General features: G+C 33.7%; 1 protein-coding gene across 1 annotated transcript in view; it reads right to left on the bottom strand.

The window, feature by feature from the left end:
* Syn (synapsin) overlaps window positions 1-20619 on the bottom strand; it is a 301930-nt gene that overhangs the window by 213162 nt on the left and 68149 nt on the right. Inside the window, exons 8-9 of the mRNA XM_089634409.1 lie at window positions 12107-12192; window positions 331-457 (exon numbers count right to left, since the gene is read on the bottom strand). Coding sequence (XP_089490535.1) covers window positions 331-457; window positions 12107-12192 — 213 coding nt within the window. The remainder of the gene's footprint in view (window positions 1-330; window positions 458-12106; window positions 12193-20619) is intronic.

The following is a 20619-nucleotide window of genomic DNA, read 5'->3' as shown; positions in this document are numbered from 1 at the left end:
ACCAACGCTACTCTAATTTGTAGGATTCGACAGAGTCTTGGTATAGATTATGCTTTATTCTATAAATGGAGACAATAAATAAATCAATAGCACCCCCCATACTTGTTGACCAGATCGTGCATCCTATTTGTCAGAGAGTGTGTCTGCATTAACACTTGTTCCTTTTTATGATCACTCTTAAGTACTCTCCAAGTGCGTGAATTATTTGTACATTTCAAAGGCAAATTAGAAACATTGATAATACCAAGTACCTACTGATCATTTTTTTATCTACGTAAAAGATCCGATGACAATCGTGTGACGTTTAAGATTATTTTGTCTGGAAAATACCTGGAAATTGTAGATGGCGTTGATGGAATTGATAGAGGGGACTCCTCCGAACTTGAGGCCCAGCAGCAACGAGCGATACTCCTCCCCAGCATCCCGCAGATTCTGGCGGACTAGGACGAAATCTGGCCTGGAATAATCAACAACACTTGTTTAGAGACCTTTTATTATATTATATATATATATAATAATAATAATAATAATAATAATAATAATAATGTTTCAAATTTTAAATAAAAAGAATTTGGCATTCTCAGACTATAAAAATATTACCATTCGTTATTTCGGCTACTGGCATTATACCCAGCTCTCTAATTAAAAATTTAGGCGTATTAGATCTATCAAAAAATTTATATATAAAGATGCAAAAGTCGGTCATTTTGAATACATGTAGGATAACAAAAGATTTTTTAAATATTTATGTTGAGGGATCAGTAGGATTTATAGGCCCTGTTAGAAGTTCTACCGAGCCGAACCCTCTGATATGAAAATATCTGGAGACGGTGAATTTTTTTTCCCATTTGATATCTGGTGATTTGACGTGTTGTTGTTCTTGTATTGTTTTGTATTTATTTTACTTATATAATGCACTTACATAGTGTTGATTGACTAGCTGATCATTTGTGGAAAAGTGAGTGGAAGGGTTAAGTTTTTCCTTTGGGGAAGACTTAACCCGGACAACTAAATCGGAAGTTTAAAAAAAAAAAAAAAATAATTGCTTAGCAACGCTAGTTTAGGCATATACTTTGCATTTGCTCTCTGATTATTTTTTGTAATATCAGATAGAAAAGAATTAGCTTTGATCCCAAAAAATATAAATATTTAAAGAAGAGTATATCAGATAACGCATTAAATAAACTGCCAGTAAGCCATAGGATATTTAGGTAAATAAATAGGATTTAAAAAAAAAAAAAATATTTGAGGACCCCAGTAACCAAGGTAAACAACAATATTTGACATTCATTTGAAAAAAATAAAAATATATTTTTATGTTGATAACGTTTTTCTGGAATATAATATATCATAGATTCGTAATGTTGAAAGGTAGTTGAATTAGAAATTATAGATTTGTTATGTCGAAAGGTAGTTTGATTAAAATATTTAATTTGGTCACATTGAAAATTATTTATTGATTTGGTTACTGGAATGTAGAAGTAAAGATACAATCATCTCCAAGTTGTTTTGCAAAATGACAACAATGTCATTTGCAACCAACGTAGATGAACAGGGGATTATTATGTCATCTGTACAGATGAACATGGATAGTCTAAGACCCCAAAAAACAAAAGCAGGTATTCCTAGACAGCGTATGAAATGGACGAACGATGTCAATATGTTCATTGTTCGTTCATATTTTTATGTAACCAAAGTAGAAACAGATATGTTGTTATATAGGAAAAAATTACATTTACTTTTCTCACAAAATTATCCGATTGCCCAAGTAAGCGAACAAAGATTAGCAGACCAAAAGCGAGCTATTTTCAAAAATAATTTAATTTCTGTAGTCACATTAGAACAGATTAAAAGAGAAGTAGCAGATAGATTGCAAAGGGGAAATAATTTAGAACAAATTAACACAAGTAACAATGTCATATCAGATGCATTGAATGTAGATAGTTTGGATAATATTCTAGTCGAAATGTCCAATGATATTACAGTAGATTCAAATAACTTAGCCGTTATTTATAATCTTAGGGAAATCAACATTGCAAATTTAAACTTTGTTGATGAAAATGTAGTAGAATTAGCTAACTTACTTCATAATAATATAAACAGATATATAGATGTAGAGCCAACAATTAGACCGAAATTACCGAAATTGCATACGTCAAAGAAATTATCTAAATTAATTTTTGAATTAAATAACATAATTTTACCAAAAATCATATTTGACGAAATTAGTTTTTTAGATCTTCATACAATAGTATACGCTAGTGCGATTACTGTTTGTAATAAGTTAGGAATTAAATTATCATCCTCTGACGATAGATCATATAGTTATAGTAAACCAGAATGGCAGATCAGATTAGAAAATGATGTAGTATTTTTAAGAAGTAACATAGCTAGAGTAATAGAATATAAAAATGGAAATAGAAGTAGGAAAATTTTGAGACATGTAGATGAAATTGGTAGAAAATTTGGTTATAACATTGATAGTCATAATAATGAAAATATAATCAATGATTTATTGGATTTATTAAAACAAAAATTAGGCGTAAAAGCTAGTAGATTAAAAAGATATAATTATACCTATAATAAAAAAAATAATAATAGATTATTTCAGAAAAATGAAAAAATATTTTATTCCAAACTTGACGATAAACAAAATATTATTTCGAATAATAATATTCCGTTACCATCTGAATCAGATATGCGCAATTTTTGGACTAAAATTTGGAGTAAAGATATAAAACATAACGAGTCAACTCCATGGATAGAAAATGAAGAACTCAATTTTTCAGGTATTGAACAAATGAGTTTTTCTAATATATCGGTTGAATTGTTAACCAAAATGATTAAAAATACTCATAATTGGAAAGCCACGGGTTGCGATTGGATACATAATTTTTGGTACAAACGTCTGACTACTTTACATCCTCTTTTGGCAAAAAATCTTTCAAAATTTGTCAGTCAACCTCAAAATTTTCCAAATTTTCTAACTAAGGGTATTACTTATATGTTACCCAAAAGCGAAAATATTAATAATCCTTCTCAGTACAGACCCATTACATGTTTACCGACAATATACAAAATTTTAACCTCTTGTTTAACAGATTTAATATATACTCATTTAGATAAAAAAAATATTTTATCTGAACAACAAAAAGGTTGTCGCAGAAAACATATGGGATGTAAAGAACAATTAGTTATCGATTCTGTAATTCTAAAACAGATTCAAACTCGAAAACGTAATTTACATACTTGCTATATAGACTACCAAAAGGCTTTCGATAGTGTCCCGCACTCGTGGCTGATCAAAGTATTAAAAATATATAAAATTAACCCCATTATTATTAGCTTTTTGGAAAATATTATGTCCTTTTGGAATACCAATTTACTTATCAATTTAAAAGGTAAGAAAATAGTAATACCGGGCATTTCAATTAAAAGAGGGATTTTTCAAGGAGACTCATTGAGTCCTCTTTGGTTTTGCTTAGCATTGAATCCTCTATCTAAAATGTTAATTAAAAGCAAGTTTGGAATAAAAGTTAAGGGTAATACAAGGGAGAGTAGTACAATTTCGCATTTATTATTTATGGATGATATAAAATTATTTTCGAATTCTGAACAAAATTTAGAGAAAATGATCGAGGTAGTTAAAAACTTTTCAGATGATATCAAAATGACATTTGGTTTAGATAAATGTAGAACGATCCATATAGAAAAAGGCAAAATTGTAGATGGGGACGAGAGTATATTTAGAAATTTCCAAATTACTAGTATGAAAAGGGATGAGGTTTATAAGTATTTAGGATACCCACAATCAAATAGATTAGACCATAGTAGTATTAAAAATGATATTAGGATTAAATTTCAAACTAGGATAAGGAAAATTTTAAAATGCAATCTATCTGCTAAAAATTTAGTAAAAGCAATAAATACTTGGGCAATACCTCTATTAACGTACTCATTTGGCATAATTAAATGGTCTAATACAGATTTAGATAACTTAGAAAGATTAATTAGAACTACGCTAACAAAATTTAATTGCCATCATCCAAATTCAGCTATAGAACGAGTTAATTTACCTAGAAATTTAGGAGGTAGAGGTATAGTCAAAATAACTTCTTTGAAACATAATCAGGTAGAAATGCTAAGAACTTTTTTCCATAGGAAAGCTCATAGCTCAGAAATGCACAAAATAATTTGCAAGGCAGATAGAAATATTACACCTTTAAATTTATATGATGAGAATGCCAACATTTTTATAAATCCCAACCAGGAATTATTAGATTCCTGGTCAAATAAAATTTTACACGCAAAACACTTCAATTATCTCAACCAAACGTATGTTGACAAAATTAAGTCAAACAAATGGTTGAGTATTGGAGAGTTGAGCGCAGAAATAGAAGGATTTATGCTTGCAATTCAGGATAGAGTCATTAATACTAAAAATTATAGAAAGCATATAATCAAAGATACAAATCAAATTGATGATTTGTGTAGAAAATGTTTGGCTTTTCCGGAAACTATAGAACATATTATATCGGGATGTTCTATATTAGCACCGTCCGAGTATACATTTAGGCACAATCAAGTTTTAAAAATAATTCACCAAAATTTGGTAATTAAACATAACTTGATTGACTGCCGTAATGTAGTACCATATTATGAATACGAACCAAATTCATTTTTAGAAAACGAATTTTATAAAATATATTATGATAAAACTATACTAACAGACCGAGCGATTAGTCATAATAGACCCGATATAGTTTTACATGACAAAATTAAAAAAATAACTTATATCATTGATGTTGCTATTCCAAATTCCTGTAATATTCAAAAATCTGTTAGTGAAAAAATAAGAAAATACACAGATTTAGGAAATGAAATAAAAAGAATTTGGCATTCTCAGACTATAAAAATATTACCATTCGTTATTTCTGCTACTGGCATTATACCTAGCTCTCTAATTAAAAATTTAGGCGTATTAGATCTATCAAAAAATTTATATATAAAGATGCAAAAGTCGGTCATTTTGAATACATGTAGGATAACAAAAGATTTTTTAAATATTTATGTTGAGGGATCAGTAGGATTTATAGGCCCTGTTAGAAGTTCTACCGAGCCGAACCCTCTGATATGAAAATATCTGGAGACGGTGAATTTTTTTTTCCCATTTGATATCTGGTGATTTGACGTGTTGTTGTTCTTGTATTGTTTTGTATTTATTTTACTTAGATAATGCACTTACATAGTGTTGATTGACTAGCTGATCATTTGTGGAAAAGTGAGTGGAAGGGTTAAGTTTTTCCTTTGGGGAAGACTTAACCCGGACAACAAAATCGGAAGTTTAAAAAAAAAAAAAAAAAAAAAAAATAATAATAATAATAATGTTTATTTCAGCTGGACAGAGCGGTGTGTGCAATGCTCTGCCCGCCATAAAAGTTTACATTTAAGTTGATACATAAAAATAAAATGAATAAAGATATAAATAAAAATAATAAATAAAAAATCAATACATTGATGTGCACATTAGGACTTTATGGTGGCTTGAGTGAAATTCTCCATCTCCGGTGTAGAGGCGCTCCCTGCCACTGGGCAACGGCCTGGACAAGAGTGTTGTCCGATCTCTGGTAGCGCTGACTCGTCCCGGCTATTCTGTGGCGCATCAAAGCAGCGAACCCATGCACCCTTCCTTCGGTGAACATCTGTGAGGCGCTGCATCGCCAGGGGAGGCCAAATAGGGCTCTGTATGCGTGGTTGTACTGTACTCGGAGTGTGTTCATGACGCCTTGTGTGTATGTCGTCCATAGCTCGCTAGTGTAGAAGCTCATACAATATGTTTGGAAAAGTTGCTTCTTCACCGGAGGACTGCATTTGTTGAATCTCCTGGCAAGCATGTTAGCTCTCACACTCAGTACTCTTCTTTGACGTTCTATGTCTTTTTTATCATTTAGGTCATCGGTGATGACATGCCCCAAATATTTGATTTCGCTGCAAATTGTCAGGTTGGCCCCGCCGAGACGTATGGGTGGAATGACAGTGGGACCAGTATTTGCTTTAAATATCAGCAGGGATGACTTTTTAGCATTGTACATCAGCCCATGACTGTCAACGTAAGCTTCGCATATTGCCAGAAGTTTTCTCATCGCTCTTATCGATGGAGCTAGTATGACCATGTCGTCTGCATAGCTAATATTGTTCATACATACCCCGGCAATATGGCATCCGATTCTTGTCGTATTTAGTGTTTTACTAAGTTCATCCATATACACGTTGAAAAGCACTGGGGACATTGAGCCTCCTTGTCTAACGCCGCACTTTAATTTGGCTGCTTCTGATAGGCTTTCATTCCATCTGACAAAGTTTTCCTGTTGGTTGTACCATGTTCTCAATATATTAACAATTTGTGGTGGAACTTGTCGTTCGGTCAGTTTTTTCCACAACGCATTATGACAAACCCTGTCAAAGGCTTTGCTTAAGTCTAGGAAGCATGCGTACACCGTTGTTTTTCTGGCTTTATAGTATTCGATTGTTTGTTTCATGCTATATATGGCCGTATCAGTAGAGCATCCAGCTTTGAAGCCCATTTGAGAGTCCTCTGTATTGAGCTTGTCTTCCGTTAAATTTAAGATGACCTTTTCGAAGATTCTTGCAATTATTGTGGCAAGAGATATGGGTCTGTAATTAACAGATGATGTCAAGTTCAACTGGCGGCTTTTTGGGATCGGTATTATTATTGTTTTGGACAGCTCTTTCGGAATGTGTCCGAGGCCGATCATGGCAGTGAAGAGAGAGGCAAGCAGTATTGTTAAATACTCCCCCGCATGCTTTACATGTTCTATCACTAGTCCATCGTGACCTGCAGATTTACCTCCTGCCATGTTGCGTATTGCTCGCTGGATCATCTCAGGTAATATGACGATGGACGGCTGTTGTTCTGGTTGATGCGTTTTTGTCTCAATCTCTTTAACCATTATTTGCGGTTGATCTGGTGCGGAGCAGAATGTATTTCTGAAAACTTCAGCAATATCTTTATTTACAGATTTTCCATCAATCTGGCTCGGTGCGGTGTATTTCGCTTTCAATACGGCATTGGTTTTATTCCAGAAAGATGAAAAATTCTTGCATTCAAAGCTGTTCGCTATTTTGTCCATTTTGTTCTGCTCAAAGCTTCTTTGACAATTCTTATATTTTTTCTTAAAAAGCAATCTGGTTTCTTTTCTAGCTTCCATGATGGGACCTTCAGTAGGTCGTCCATTCTGCAGCCAATTTATGTGTGCATTTCTAGACGCTTCATAATATAAGGCAACCTGCTCATTCCAACCCGCTGTAGCCTTCCATTTTCTCCCATTTTTTGGCCTTCTCCCTGTGTTAAACGCAGATATAGCTGAGTTACTCAATGCTTGTACAATTTTTTTGTATAGGTCATCGATTTGGGCTACATTCATCGTGGTGCTGTCATAAGTTTCTGTGTTGGTTCCATAAATTATCTGAAGTTGACCTATTGCAAATTGGGCATACCTGGAGTAGGACTGCACTTCTACATGACTTTTGGGCCGCCATCGACACGGATCCTCTACTTTTGTGTGACTTGCGGTATATGTGGGTAACCCATTAGTTCTTAGAGTGGTGTGCATTGGTCTATGATCAGACCAGTCGGACTTGTAGTCAATATACATATTTTCTATTGTATTGAGTACTGCCTGAGTCACTAGACAGTGGTCGAGCCACTTCGTGGTATTATGTGCATCGCTTACGTATGTGTAGGAGTCGAGCGGGAGTATGTCAACATCCGCAATTTGTAGGTTATATTCGGAGCAGAATGATTTAAGCTCACGTCCAAATGGCGAATTCATGTCGGCATTAAAGTCTCCCAGAATAATACAATTAGGGTTGTCTCTTTCCTCAATTATCGTGTGCATTTTCGATAGACAGGATAAATATTCCGGTAAATTATCAGTGTTGTCCACTGGCATGTATACACTCATGACAAGTAATGTTCCAGTGTTGAGTGTGATATCAATCGCTATTATCCTGGGAGTTTCACAGTCGATTGTCACTGCCTTGAATGATTTCCTCCATAGTATAGCTAGTCCGCCATATGGTCGTCCTCGTAGTGGGCCATTAGAGACATCTACCGCTGAGGTACCATAGCTCATGAATTCAGGGTGAATTTCGCTAAGAAAATCTAAATCAGTTGGTATAAGCCATGTCTCTTGCAACAGAATGATATCGTTTGTAATACACAGATCAGAAATAAATTTTTCTACTCTTTTTACAGATCGGCAATTGATCGAAGTGATGTTTAACTTATTCATTTTGTTGTGTTCCTTTCGTGGTTCGCTCGATAGCTTCTCTGTATCTTCTAAATACGATGCCTTGGGGCCAGAAATCGTGATTCATCACAGTTTTAATGTCGCTTTGCTGGATCATGATTTTAAATGTCCTGAATGGAGTTTCTTTGAAAGGTTTTAGGATTTCAACATTAATTACTTTTAAACCTTTATTTTCGCAAAATAATTTTACATCTTCTGTGTTTGTTTCAAGTGCGAAACGAGATACATATAGCCCTATTGAAAGGTTTGCTATTTTTAAATTTCGATGAATATATAATATTATATATATATATATTATATATATAATATTATATATATATATATTTTTTATATATATATATATATTTTTTTTATTATATAAGTACATTTTTGTTTATTTGTTACAATATATGATCAATATTTCAAGACCCCTCTTCCATAGAAGCATTAGCTTGTGGCTGGAAGAGGAGTGTGCATTGTTTTATTACAGTATGTAAGTAATTAAAAATAAAATGATTTTAAACTTATTTGAAGAATGGAATGTTACTTAAGGAAACTAATTGAGATGAGTTATTCTTAAGATTAATACAATTGGAAACATTTTTATTTTTTTGTAAGTTTGTCTTTAAAATATTTTTTCACAGTGTTTATTATTTGGATGTTATCATTAATGTTTCTAATTTCTTCAGGTAGTCGATTGAAAAAAAAGTTTGTTAAAACTACAAAATCGCAACAAAGTTGAAAATTAATTTTATGATCAGGTTCGAATTATTGAATTGTGCTTCAACTCGCTATTTATTCATGAAAAATCAATGAAACGCTATATTTGGTATTTACTGTAAAAATATGATATATAAAGGCTTACTTTTGATTAAATGAAATATTGATCCCAAAATAAGGGCGATTTTTTTAATATTTTTAATACGCCAATTCAATGTTGGTGTGGTAAAGCCATCCTCGAGCCTGATTTAAGACCACTGCGTTTGTTTTAACCAAACAAACGCCTTTTTCACTGCGCTAACTTTACGCGCCGCGTAAAATTTATACCATGTTTTTCAGCAAGGCTAAACGACGGCGAAGCGCAAGTAATTTTATTTGATTAAATTTTATCATTTTACAATTTATCCATTAAAAATAATATATAGTGAACTTTTGCGGCCAGTGGCGACTCGTGACTTTTGAGTGTTAAGTTTAAAAAAATCGACATTATTGTTGCTTGCTCCAAATCGATTTTTAATTTTTTTTAAAGATTTTTAAGATTTTTAGGAATTTTCAGTTTTGCCGTGTGCCACACGGGTTTCCTGAAAATCTTAATACAAAATACCAAATTTACAAAAAAAAAGCTTTCAGCTACAAAAACATCAATAATGCCATATTTTTAATATAAGGCAAATTCCATAGCGGAAGATACTCTTTAAATTCAAGTCTTGGTGTAAGACCACCATTGGGAATTGAAACGTTGCTTGAAATGGCTTTGGCTGTGTTTGGTGACCAGATCTGAATAACTAGGTACTTTTGCACCTTCCTCTTCCCCATTTCCTTTCCATCCCCACTTCCCACAACATACCCCAATGGGGGAAGCTATAGTTTAACTGTCTCCAGACGGTTTGGAGCAGTTGGGACTCTTGTGCGGTATATACTTAAAATAATAATGTAAAAAACTACTTGAATATTTGAATACTATTTTTATACTAATTCATTTGATATATGTAGGCGTGTCGTTATAATAAGTTCATTTAAATATGGTGTATCAAAATCACCTACTAGGAAAGGTCTATTATTATATCACTCCCCAAACTCACCTACCTTGCAAACAAAATACGATATAACATCAATCAGTGAAAGGTCGACATTAAATACAATTATTTCAATAACAAGGTCTTTTTAAAGCAATTAATTGATGGAAAATGCTTTGTAATTATTGGTGAAATTACGGTGAATTTATAGCTGCTCTAACGTCTAAATCAATTCGTCGAATTCCTAAGGGAAATAATTTAGATTTTAATGTAAGGAAATTTCAATGGATTCAGGATTTTGACGTAACGGGGTGGAAGAGTGGATTTAATTAGGCATCATTAAAACTATTTATCCACTGAACAAAAATAAACACAGTATAAAAATGTTTACCCGTTCGAACGGTCAATAAACTGCCTAGCGGGCTGGCAAAAAAGCAAGGACGTTATACGTAATTTATTTAGTAATTATAGATAGAACTCGATTATAAGAGAAAAATGTTCATGAAAAGTGCGGTTTTGGCATTTTTTTCTTCTTAGTGAGATATTTGTACAAAGTTTTTACGTGCTTAATTTTGTAAATGTCAATATTATAATTTATAATCTCATTTTCTTAGTATATTAATTATTTGCCGGTATACGAGTAATGTATGAAACTGGAGAGAGCTGGCGCGGGACCGAGATGAGTGGAGGAAGACTCTTGAGGAGGCCAAGACCCACCAGGGGTTGTAGAGCCAAAAGTGATGATGATGATACGAGTATATATATTAACATTGAAACCATACAGGAGGCTCTGAGGAAAATAATTTCGCTCAGGACCTATGCCTTCTTTGAGGATGCTGTGTGGAGGTAATTTTCGAGGAAAGGTAGGGGAGGAAGTTCTGGGATGGAAAAAGATATGAGGGGTGGGTAGGAACCTAGGGATAAGTGTGTCCAGGAGTAGATGAATGTATATAATTGTCCCACTGCGATGCGATGGGTTGAGAGACCGGTTGGAGAGATCAAAGGATCTCCCCAAACCAGCCTCTGCCGATCTGGCACACCACGCAGCTGATGGCCAGACGCATCCTGAACATCCTTTGCCCGATGAACGCGGGTACCCCTGCTAAATCACCAAACGTAGCGAACTACTTGGGGTGACCTATGGCAGAGGTGTTGGTTATCCAATATATGGTTCCCGGGGTATTCATATATATAAATTGAAGTGATTTGAACATGGAAAAAATCAACCGGTAAAAAAAGTTTTTTCCTATAATACTTCTTTTTAAATATGTTTTCATAAAATTATTATTTTTTTGGTTTGGCTGAGGAATAAGCCTTCCATCCCATGAACTGGAGTCGACTACTCAACCAACCTCGTCAAATGCCGAACGGGTAGGACTGACATTTATTTCGACTGTTTAATGTAAATCCGATTTCAGAGAAATGCACATGTATCCGCTTGCGTGTGCGTGACTGCCACCATACGAAAACGAGTATATCTGCCAAGTTTCAGCTCAATCGGAATGGGGTTACTTTCCCCTTCCAAGATTGGCATTCATTCATTACGGAAAAGTAAAATTCAAATAGACATATTGATACTGAAAGATTCCAGAATGACAAATAGACGGCTAAGCGCAATCAGCAGCTGACCGGATAGTACCTATATAAGGTACAAGGTGTTCTATTTTACTTGATATTTATATGAATAATATGGAAGACAGCTTTTCCATAAATTGATATTGGAAAACACGTAGCTGAATTGTTTGATTTGAAGGAAATTAGCTGCCATTCGAAAACACAAAAAAGCAAATAATTTGATTAGCTGATTAATTATTGCCGTATTTAAAGAGATGTAGTATAACAGGAGGAGATCGAGATTGGAGCGGAGTGTAAGGAGAAGAAAATGATTATGGAAAGTAGGATGTGTCTAATGTGAATGTTGTAGTACAGAAACTACGTTGTAACTGTAAAACAACTACATTACATTAACCTCAATTCGGCCCAGTATCTCATTCCATTGCCGAGACCATGCGTCATAATGAAACACACATCAAAATTTGTTTAATATATGGTTCTTACCTAAAACACCGAGCAACCTTCGTCCCATTTCTGAATACAGCCATCGACACATTGACCCCATCAGCGTTAGCAGTTAGGGAGAGTTCCTGTTGGACAAATTAAACAAAATATATTATTATTTTTAAAAAATTGTGAAGGAGAAAAACGAATTTATTGTATTTTCAAGATTGAGGTATTGAGTGAAAAATAGTGTGTACAGCGAAACTTAAAAGTTGGAAACCACGTTAAAATGGTTTCACACAATACGATATTCGTGTTATTAAAGATAACATAATCGACAATTAAAAAAATTAAATACATGTATGGGTCACTCTCAATTTATGTCCGGGTTAAATCTTCCACATAGGATAAACTAAACCCTTCCACACACTTTTCCACAAATGATCATATAGTCCATCAACATTATGCAAGTGCACTATATAAGCAAAATATATACAAAACAATATAATAACAACACGTCAACTAACTAGAGATCAAATCGGAAAAATTAAAAATTTATTGTATTATTATATGACTTAAAAGCATTACTAAATTTCTTACTAATTTTAAAGATTAATTTGAAAATCTTAAATTTTTTCTGTAATAATCAATATTTGTGGTCCACAGAAGTGATTTTCGGACCACAAAATATTGGTTATTTCGGAACGTTTTAAAGATTTTCGAATGAAAATTTAAACTTAGTTAGTTCTTATTAATGCCACAACTGAAAGCCACTTATGTTAATAATATAGTAAATGATTACTTTTTGACCTGCTTTGGGAAATTAGCCATTTACATTTTATGGTGGAATCCTTTACGAGTAAAAACTCAAATTATAATATTTAAACATTGAAGACAATATTAACGACTCTCAAACGAAAGTTGTGAAACAAAAAAGACAGAAAAAATTCATAATTCCTAGATAGATGTGAAAAAGAAAAGATTCAGTCGGATATAGGAATTCCTAGAAAGATGTGAAACAGAAAAGACTGAAAAGATTCATAATTCCTAGATAGATGTGAAAAAGAAAAGATTCAGTCGGATATAGGAATTCCTAGAAAGATGTGAAACAGAAAAGACAGAAAAGATTCATAATTCCCAGATAGATGTGAAAAAGAAATATTCAGTCGGATATAGGAATTCCTAGAAAGATGTGAAACAGAAAAGACAGAAAAGATTCAGTCGGATATAGGAATTCCTAGAATGATGTGAAACAGAAAAGACAGAAAATTTCAGTCGGATATAGAAATTCCTAATAAGATGTGAAACAGAAAAGATTCAGTCAGATATAGAAATTCCTAGAAAGATGTAAAACAGAAAAGACAGAAAAGATTCAGTCGGAAATAGGAATTCCTAGAAAGATGTGGAACAGAAAAGACAGACAATATTCAGTCGGATATAGGAATTCCTAGAAAGATGTGAAACAGAAAAGACATAAAAGATTCAGTCGGATATAGGAATTCTAATTAAGAATATATAACTAATAAGAATATTTTTCTGCCTTTTCTGTTTCACTTCTTTCATTTTACAGTCGTTAAAATTTATTTAAATTATTATATATGTAACTGACGGAACTAAAGTTACGAAATTAATTAGGTAATTAGCTTTCGTAGCCAACTTAACCCGGATTTAATCTTTAACCAGAAGAAAAATATAGGAAAGATTCTATAAAACCGTGAAGCGTTTGTGACTTTTCATTTTACCCTTTCCAGTAGCACTCAAATATGACGTTTCATTTTTTTTAAATAATAATTTTAATGTAAATGTAAAATGATGTCATTTAGTTGTACAGGTAATTTAGTTTTTATTATTGTTACAGCTGTTTCGGAGTTCATTGCCATTATCAAACTGTGCTTATACTACATTGAGAGTCGTCTAAGAATTAAACATAATGTGCCTTACTAATAAACGAGTTTAAAATTTTACACAGTTGATAAACAACTATTAACGTAGGGTAAATGTTGTTAAGCAATCAGTTGCATAACATTTAGAAGACGTTTATAAGGGGGAATAACAATAAATACTTAATATACTTTTTTTTTTTTATTAAAACACAAATAACATTGTTTACATCACTTTATTTCGATACAAAATCTCAACATGTTTCATGAACCAAGTTCACTTCATCAGGAGCACAAGTATACTAAAGTTATAATTAAAATTAGGTCTAGAAAGAAGAGGTAGAAGGAGTGGGGAGGGGTAAGAGTTCTATTATTATTATTATTATTTTCGTAGGGAGGCCTATTTTTCCTTACATAAAGGGAATCCTCGCCAGGATACACGGATGCGACCGCGGGCACCAGATTCCTCTTCCTCAGTCGCCAGATTACCAGTTTCCTGCCACGGACAGTCGCCAGGAGGCGGAACTGACTCTTCCTCTTGCTCCGTCTGGAGCCCCCTGGAGCTCAGCCTGATGAGGTGCTGCTCCAGCTCGAGTAGGATGTTACTTAATTAGCTAGATAGATAAAGCGTGGTCGGAACCTTGGGGGTAAGCTTATATCTAACTTTTATTATATTGTTTTCGTTATAACTCACACGGTAGAGTGTATAGACTTATATTGTATTCGAAATAATATACATTAATGTTACTCTAAACCTTCTTTCCTTGACTCTAAATTACACATTGTAACCTGACACATTTCTGGTTTCGAACCCAACCCCCTGAGAACCCTGGGATCACAAACATTCTTGTGGGTATCTAACCCTCAAGAATTGGCGCTTCCAGTACTGGATAAAGTTTGTGATTCCACATTCATTATTATAACCTAAAATGTCTGGTGAGTATTGTAGGCTGCACGTAGCAAGTAACCATAGCAACTACTCTACGTAGCTATTGGCGCCCAACGTGAATAATTTTGAAATCCTAGAAATAAGAAAACACGTGAATATGAAAGCAGATATTATTAATAAACAAAAAAAATTTATAAACCCCATTTTAAATATTTTCCCAATTACCCGGTCTTTCCCGTCTAATGACATTTTAATTCCTACTTTGAATAACCCTCCCCCACTCTTACCCCTCCCCACTCCTTCTACCTCTTCTTTCTAGACCTAATTTTAATTATAACTTTAGTATACTTGTGCTCCTGATGAAGTGAACTTGGTTCATGAAACATGTTGAGATTTTGTATCGAAATAAAGTGATGTAAACAATGTTATTTGTGTTTTAATAAAAAATAAATAATGCCATCACAAAGTGAAAAGCAGTTAGAAGAAGTTTTCTTCGAAAAATTACTTAATATACGTCTGTGACAGACCACGCTAGACAGACCAGCAGTCATGAAGTAATGCAAAACGGTACGAAAATGAGCGTGACTCAAAAATGTATTATTATGGCCCTTTCAAGTAAAATGCATATTTTATGGTCGCATTCGTGATTTATTTCGAGCGAGAAATTTTTTAAAAACTGATAGGTGTTAAGGGATTTAATCTGAATTTGAGATGTATCATTTAATATATTTAAAAGAAGTAACGGTATTTATTTTTTAAATGAAGTTTGACTACCGAATATTTTTTCTACGATTACCTAAATAAGGATTTTTCAAAGTAGGGGCCTCGTGGGTACCTGCGCCTCCCATGGGGGGGCGCAAGGACCTTCAAAAGGGGGGCGCTACCTGTGTAAATGGATATTACATTATTTTGGGTCAATTATTTCACAATTTATCCCAGAATAGCAGCAAATTACCCTTTCCATTACTTATATGTGCGAAAGGGTATTTCCTACTATTGTAATTATAAAAATGAAGTACCGAAATAAGCTTAATATTGCTAGCGATTTATAATTTTAAGGCGAGAATTGGAAACCTCGTGAAAACCATCCAAGCTCATCCATCTCATTCAATTTATTAGGTTGGTATTACGTAAATAAGTAGTTTGTATGATTTTATGTTACTTTAATACGCCATTAATCAAACTTTGATTTTAATTAAATTTTTTTTCAAGCCCAAATTTATCTGTTAGAAACGAGGCAGAACATAAATAAGTTTGGGAACCCTTGACCTAAATAATAGAATAGCATATGTTATGTTTATAACTTAGACATCGCGCAAAACTCTCGTTGGGGGTAAGTGAATTACCCTACTTGGATCGGAGTGTTAACGCGTTTATATTGTTTCCTTTATCTCTCGAAAATACATGCTAAATTTTTCGTGATTTATTTATGCGCCAGCGAAAAATGAATGGTGTTTTGGAAATTCTGCTTGTAACATTGAATCTAAATTTTTCATTTAAGTACGAGTTTATATTTGAAAAAAATATTTATTCTGGACCAACAGAAAGCCAGTCAAATTCCTTTATGTTTTTCCTCTTCATAGTTTTATTGAATTCAGTGAGATTCGATACAAAAAATTGTAATTTTCTAGGAATAGTTGCTACGTAAAGTTAAATGATGAAAATGCTTAATTGTAGCAGGAATCCTTAAAGTTTTAATCAACCTCAAGTTGCTTCCACCAATATTTTTTAATTCATAAGGCATCGCTACGCAATCCCCCAATTGTCAATACACTAACAGGTAGTAGATGATGACCAGTTCTAGGAGGTATTAAAATTGGTTCCAATGCAGCCATAAGTACTCAAATGAGTTTTCTAACGAAAATGCACTTTTTTGGTGGTTATTTAATACGTTTTACCTATTTCTTTGGTTCCAGGAAAAGAATATAGGCATATTGGGATTGCAAGGATCTTGCCCCGAGGAAAAAAAAATTCCCTCGGGGCCTATATCACCTTCAGGGATCTTATGTGAAGGGTATTTTTGAGGGAAGGGAGTAGTGTACCTTGATCTTGAAGGAACCCATTTTGTAGAAAAGAGGAAAACAGAGACCGGAAAATAAGTTCACGAGCTTTTTGAACTCAAGAATGAGTATTTTTTTCAAGAATGAGTCATAAAAACGACCCGTTGCGTTGCGTTCGAAATAAATTTCGTACATTCCATTTGATTGTATGTCAAATATTTAATAATGTCTTCATGAAAATATTTAAAAATGATTAAGGACATACAAAGTCTTCAACACGTGTATAATTCCAGTCATCACCTATGGATGCGAAACTTGGGCACTCACCAAACGCCACAGAGAAAAGTTGGAACGCTGCCAGAGAGCCATGGAGAGAAGTTTGACAGGAATAAGAAAACAGGACAGAGTGAGATGTAGCAAAATAAGGGAGATAACTAATGTTGCCGATATAGTTACCCAAATAGACCAACAAAAATGGAGATGGACAGGTCATATGATCAGAGACCCACAAGAAAAATGGTGTAAAAATGTCACTGACTGGTATCCCAGAGATGGCAAGAGAAGTGGAAGACGTCAACACATGAGATGGGAAGACGACCTAAAACTCACGGCTGGACATCAATGGAGAAGAGTAGCGCGTGACAGGTCCCAATGGAAATTGTTAGAGGAGGCCTATGCCAAGAGGCAAACTGAGCTTCGGGATATATTATAATAAACAAAACATTTATAATATTAATGTACCTAACAGAAGTTCAGAATAAAAGGCTTGTTATTATTATTATTATTATTAAGGACATTTATAAATATCGAATTGAGATTCTGAATTTTTAATAAATCGCGTTGAATGCATTTACGTATTTTCTTACAGAAACAACAGAATCCTAGAAGATTGTGAATAATTTTTTTTATAAAGTAATTACGAGACTTTTTTCGGAATATATCATACCCGAAACATTGAAGCATTTTTAGAAAAGTACAGTTTGTACGATATTAGGTAGATTTTAGAAATCCCACACCGTAAAAGAGTATTAGAATGCCGTAAAAAAGCACGATGAAAAAAACTATAAAAGTCTATACGAAAACCAAATAAAAAGGAGTTATTTGTCTTGCCTGTCGGCTATTTACGAATTGAGCAAAATGACGAATTCTCCAACCTTCTCACGAAGCGCTTTTTCTACTTCAGTTGAAGCTTTCCCCTCAAACCTTCTCGTGTATTAACTTCGTTAATGGGATGTTAGGGTGTGTTCTGTGGAGAGGTTGTTTTTTTTTGTTAAGTTTTTCAGATGCGGCTAGAGTGATAATCCCATGACATCGTCTTGAATCTCAAAAATAGGCGAGAAAGTGAAATACAAGTGGATATAAAAGGTGAGCACAAAATAAGTTATTGAATAATTTAAAAGTTTAAACGATGAATATTTCTGATTTTTTTTTAACTTAAGAAAAAGTAAATCAACATGGTAGTTTAAGGATCTAGCTTATTATATTCCGATATCTTCGTTACAGGTAAATCATTATATAGCTAAATAGGTCGCCTAATATTAAAATATTGTTGAACGTAGCTAATAATATTGGAGACGTAAACCAATATACATATAATGTGATGACGTAGTATTTTAGATATTGGTAGAGTGATGAGTCGGAACACAGTCATGACATAAAGGTTTTACTCTCTAGAGCCTAGAAAGCCATGACTGGAAGAAGCCATTTCAAGATAAAGTCAATGGACGTTTTCAATCAACTTGGTGCGAATTACGTTTCAAGAATTTATTCAATGAAATATAACATAATAAAGCGGTAACCGTAAATTTGGATGGATTTGAAATATAATATATCCCATATCCTTTATATGTATATAAGATATTTTAAAGCGTTAGCCTCTAAATTAAGAGATACTATTATGCCTTGCGATGTTTATCATCCTCCATCTCTAGAAGAAGAGTAACAAATAGAATAATACCACAAAAATGTATTTTCAATTCGTTAGAGGGCTGCGTACATCCTGCAATCAATTCGATCGATATTGGCAAAAACTCAAATGCTTTGAGTATTTCATTTATTTTATTTATTATTGGATAATTTGTATAGCGCCGCTTTTGTGATATATCACCTCAGGGGCGCTTTACAGTTGATGCAGGTATTACAGAAAATATAAATATTACAAAAATAGAGTGAAGTTAAGTTAAGTAAAATGAATTAAAGGAACAGGTGACACGAAGATAGAAGATGGAGACTCTGAAGCCAGAATCCTAGGTGGTGAAGAAACTGGGCCAGCTGCTGCAGCGAAAGAGTCCACCGCGTCCACCAACAGTGCCAGCACGAGGTTCGTCATCCGTCCAGGTATGTGTCTGCTGCTAATAAAGCGCTGACACACTATCCTCTCACAGATACCAGACCTTGGCAGCACCGCTGTGACGTTCTACGAAGATAGAAGATGAAGACTCTGCAGAAAGAATCCTAAGTGGTGAAGGAACTGGACCAGCTGCTGCAGTAAGAGAGTCCACCGCGTCCAACAATAGCGTCCAGGTATGTATCTGCTGCTAATAAAGCGCTGACACCTCACATAGATAAGAGACCCTGGCAGCACCGCTGTGACGTTCAGCAAGTTCATCATTTATCTCCATGTAATCCTGTTCCTGGTAATTGTTGAAGTAGTGCATTCTGTCCGCAATAAAAAGCGACGGTTGGGTAATAAATTACCCTGGGCTTAGTAAAAAACTTGCCAGTGTCCAAGCTTGCCCAGTTTCCGAGAATTTTGTTGAAAAAATCTGGAATGCATTTACCGATCGCCGTTCGTTTCGAATGTCCAATATTTTGAGCAAATTTCCGAAAATTCACTTTTAAAACACTGCACTCAAATCACATATTATGAAGTTCTAATAATTATTAAGTTTATTTTTATTTAAGTTCAAATGTTGATTGATTGATTTTAAAAATAATTTCAAAGGGATGTTGCCTCATTTCCCTTGAAAATACTAAAAAAACATAAAGCGGTTGGAGGAAGCGTTAGGACGCGTCCTGCTGCCACGAAGGGCGCTATACTACTCTTTGTCTTTTATTAGGAATTTTTAAAAACGTCTAGAAACTAGACACTTTCTTTTAAACACGTGTTCCGATATATTAGGAATTAACTGAAAGTTTTTTTAGCAAATGGCCTGAAATCCCGTTTTTAACCGGATTACGAATCATTTGAAGACATTTTTAATAAATTAGCAACACTCATTTTTTTCCGTACAGGCGCAATTCCTGAAGTCTAGAATTTATAAAAACAACTTTTAATGTTGTAGTATCTAAAACAGTCATTTCCGTGACTAACTTAGCTATTTATGTGTTTAAAATTATTTAGGGTCTATAAATATACCTTAGCAAGTTTTTAAAACTAGAGTATAGTTTAATCAATAACAAATATATTTTTCAACCAGTAATAGACATATAGACAGTATTCATGTGGAAAATATGTTTTTAAATAAAAACATATTTTAACACAACTCATATCCTACGCAAAGAAACGTCCCATGATTTTGAACGAAAATGTATAATTGTAGTCTTATAAATATCAGTTATCAAGGTTAGTTTTATTTAACCTACCCACAGGCTCCATTCACAAGGGAGTAAAATATTCGGCGCCGAGACTTTTATGGAGTGGGAGTTTATGATTACGCTTTGAGCACACAAACGGTTTGATTTTATTGAATTTTCCAATATAATAGTAGGTTGGCGTGCCAACAAATTTCAAATTTATTTTATAATAATAAAAATATCAACTATTGGTGACGAAATATGAAATGGTAATGAACATGGATGAAG

Source organism: Hesperophylax consimilis, chromosome 1 (assembly GCF_061612785.1).
Source record: "Hesperophylax consimilis isolate HC1 chromosome 1, BYU_Hcon_1.0, whole genome shotgun sequence".
In the NCBI taxonomy this organism is placed as follows: Eukaryota; Metazoa; Arthropoda; class Insecta; order Trichoptera; family Limnephilidae; genus Hesperophylax; species Hesperophylax consimilis.
The sequence above is the reverse complement of the archived record's forward strand: the minus strand, read 5'-3'. Positions and strand labels throughout refer to the sequence as shown.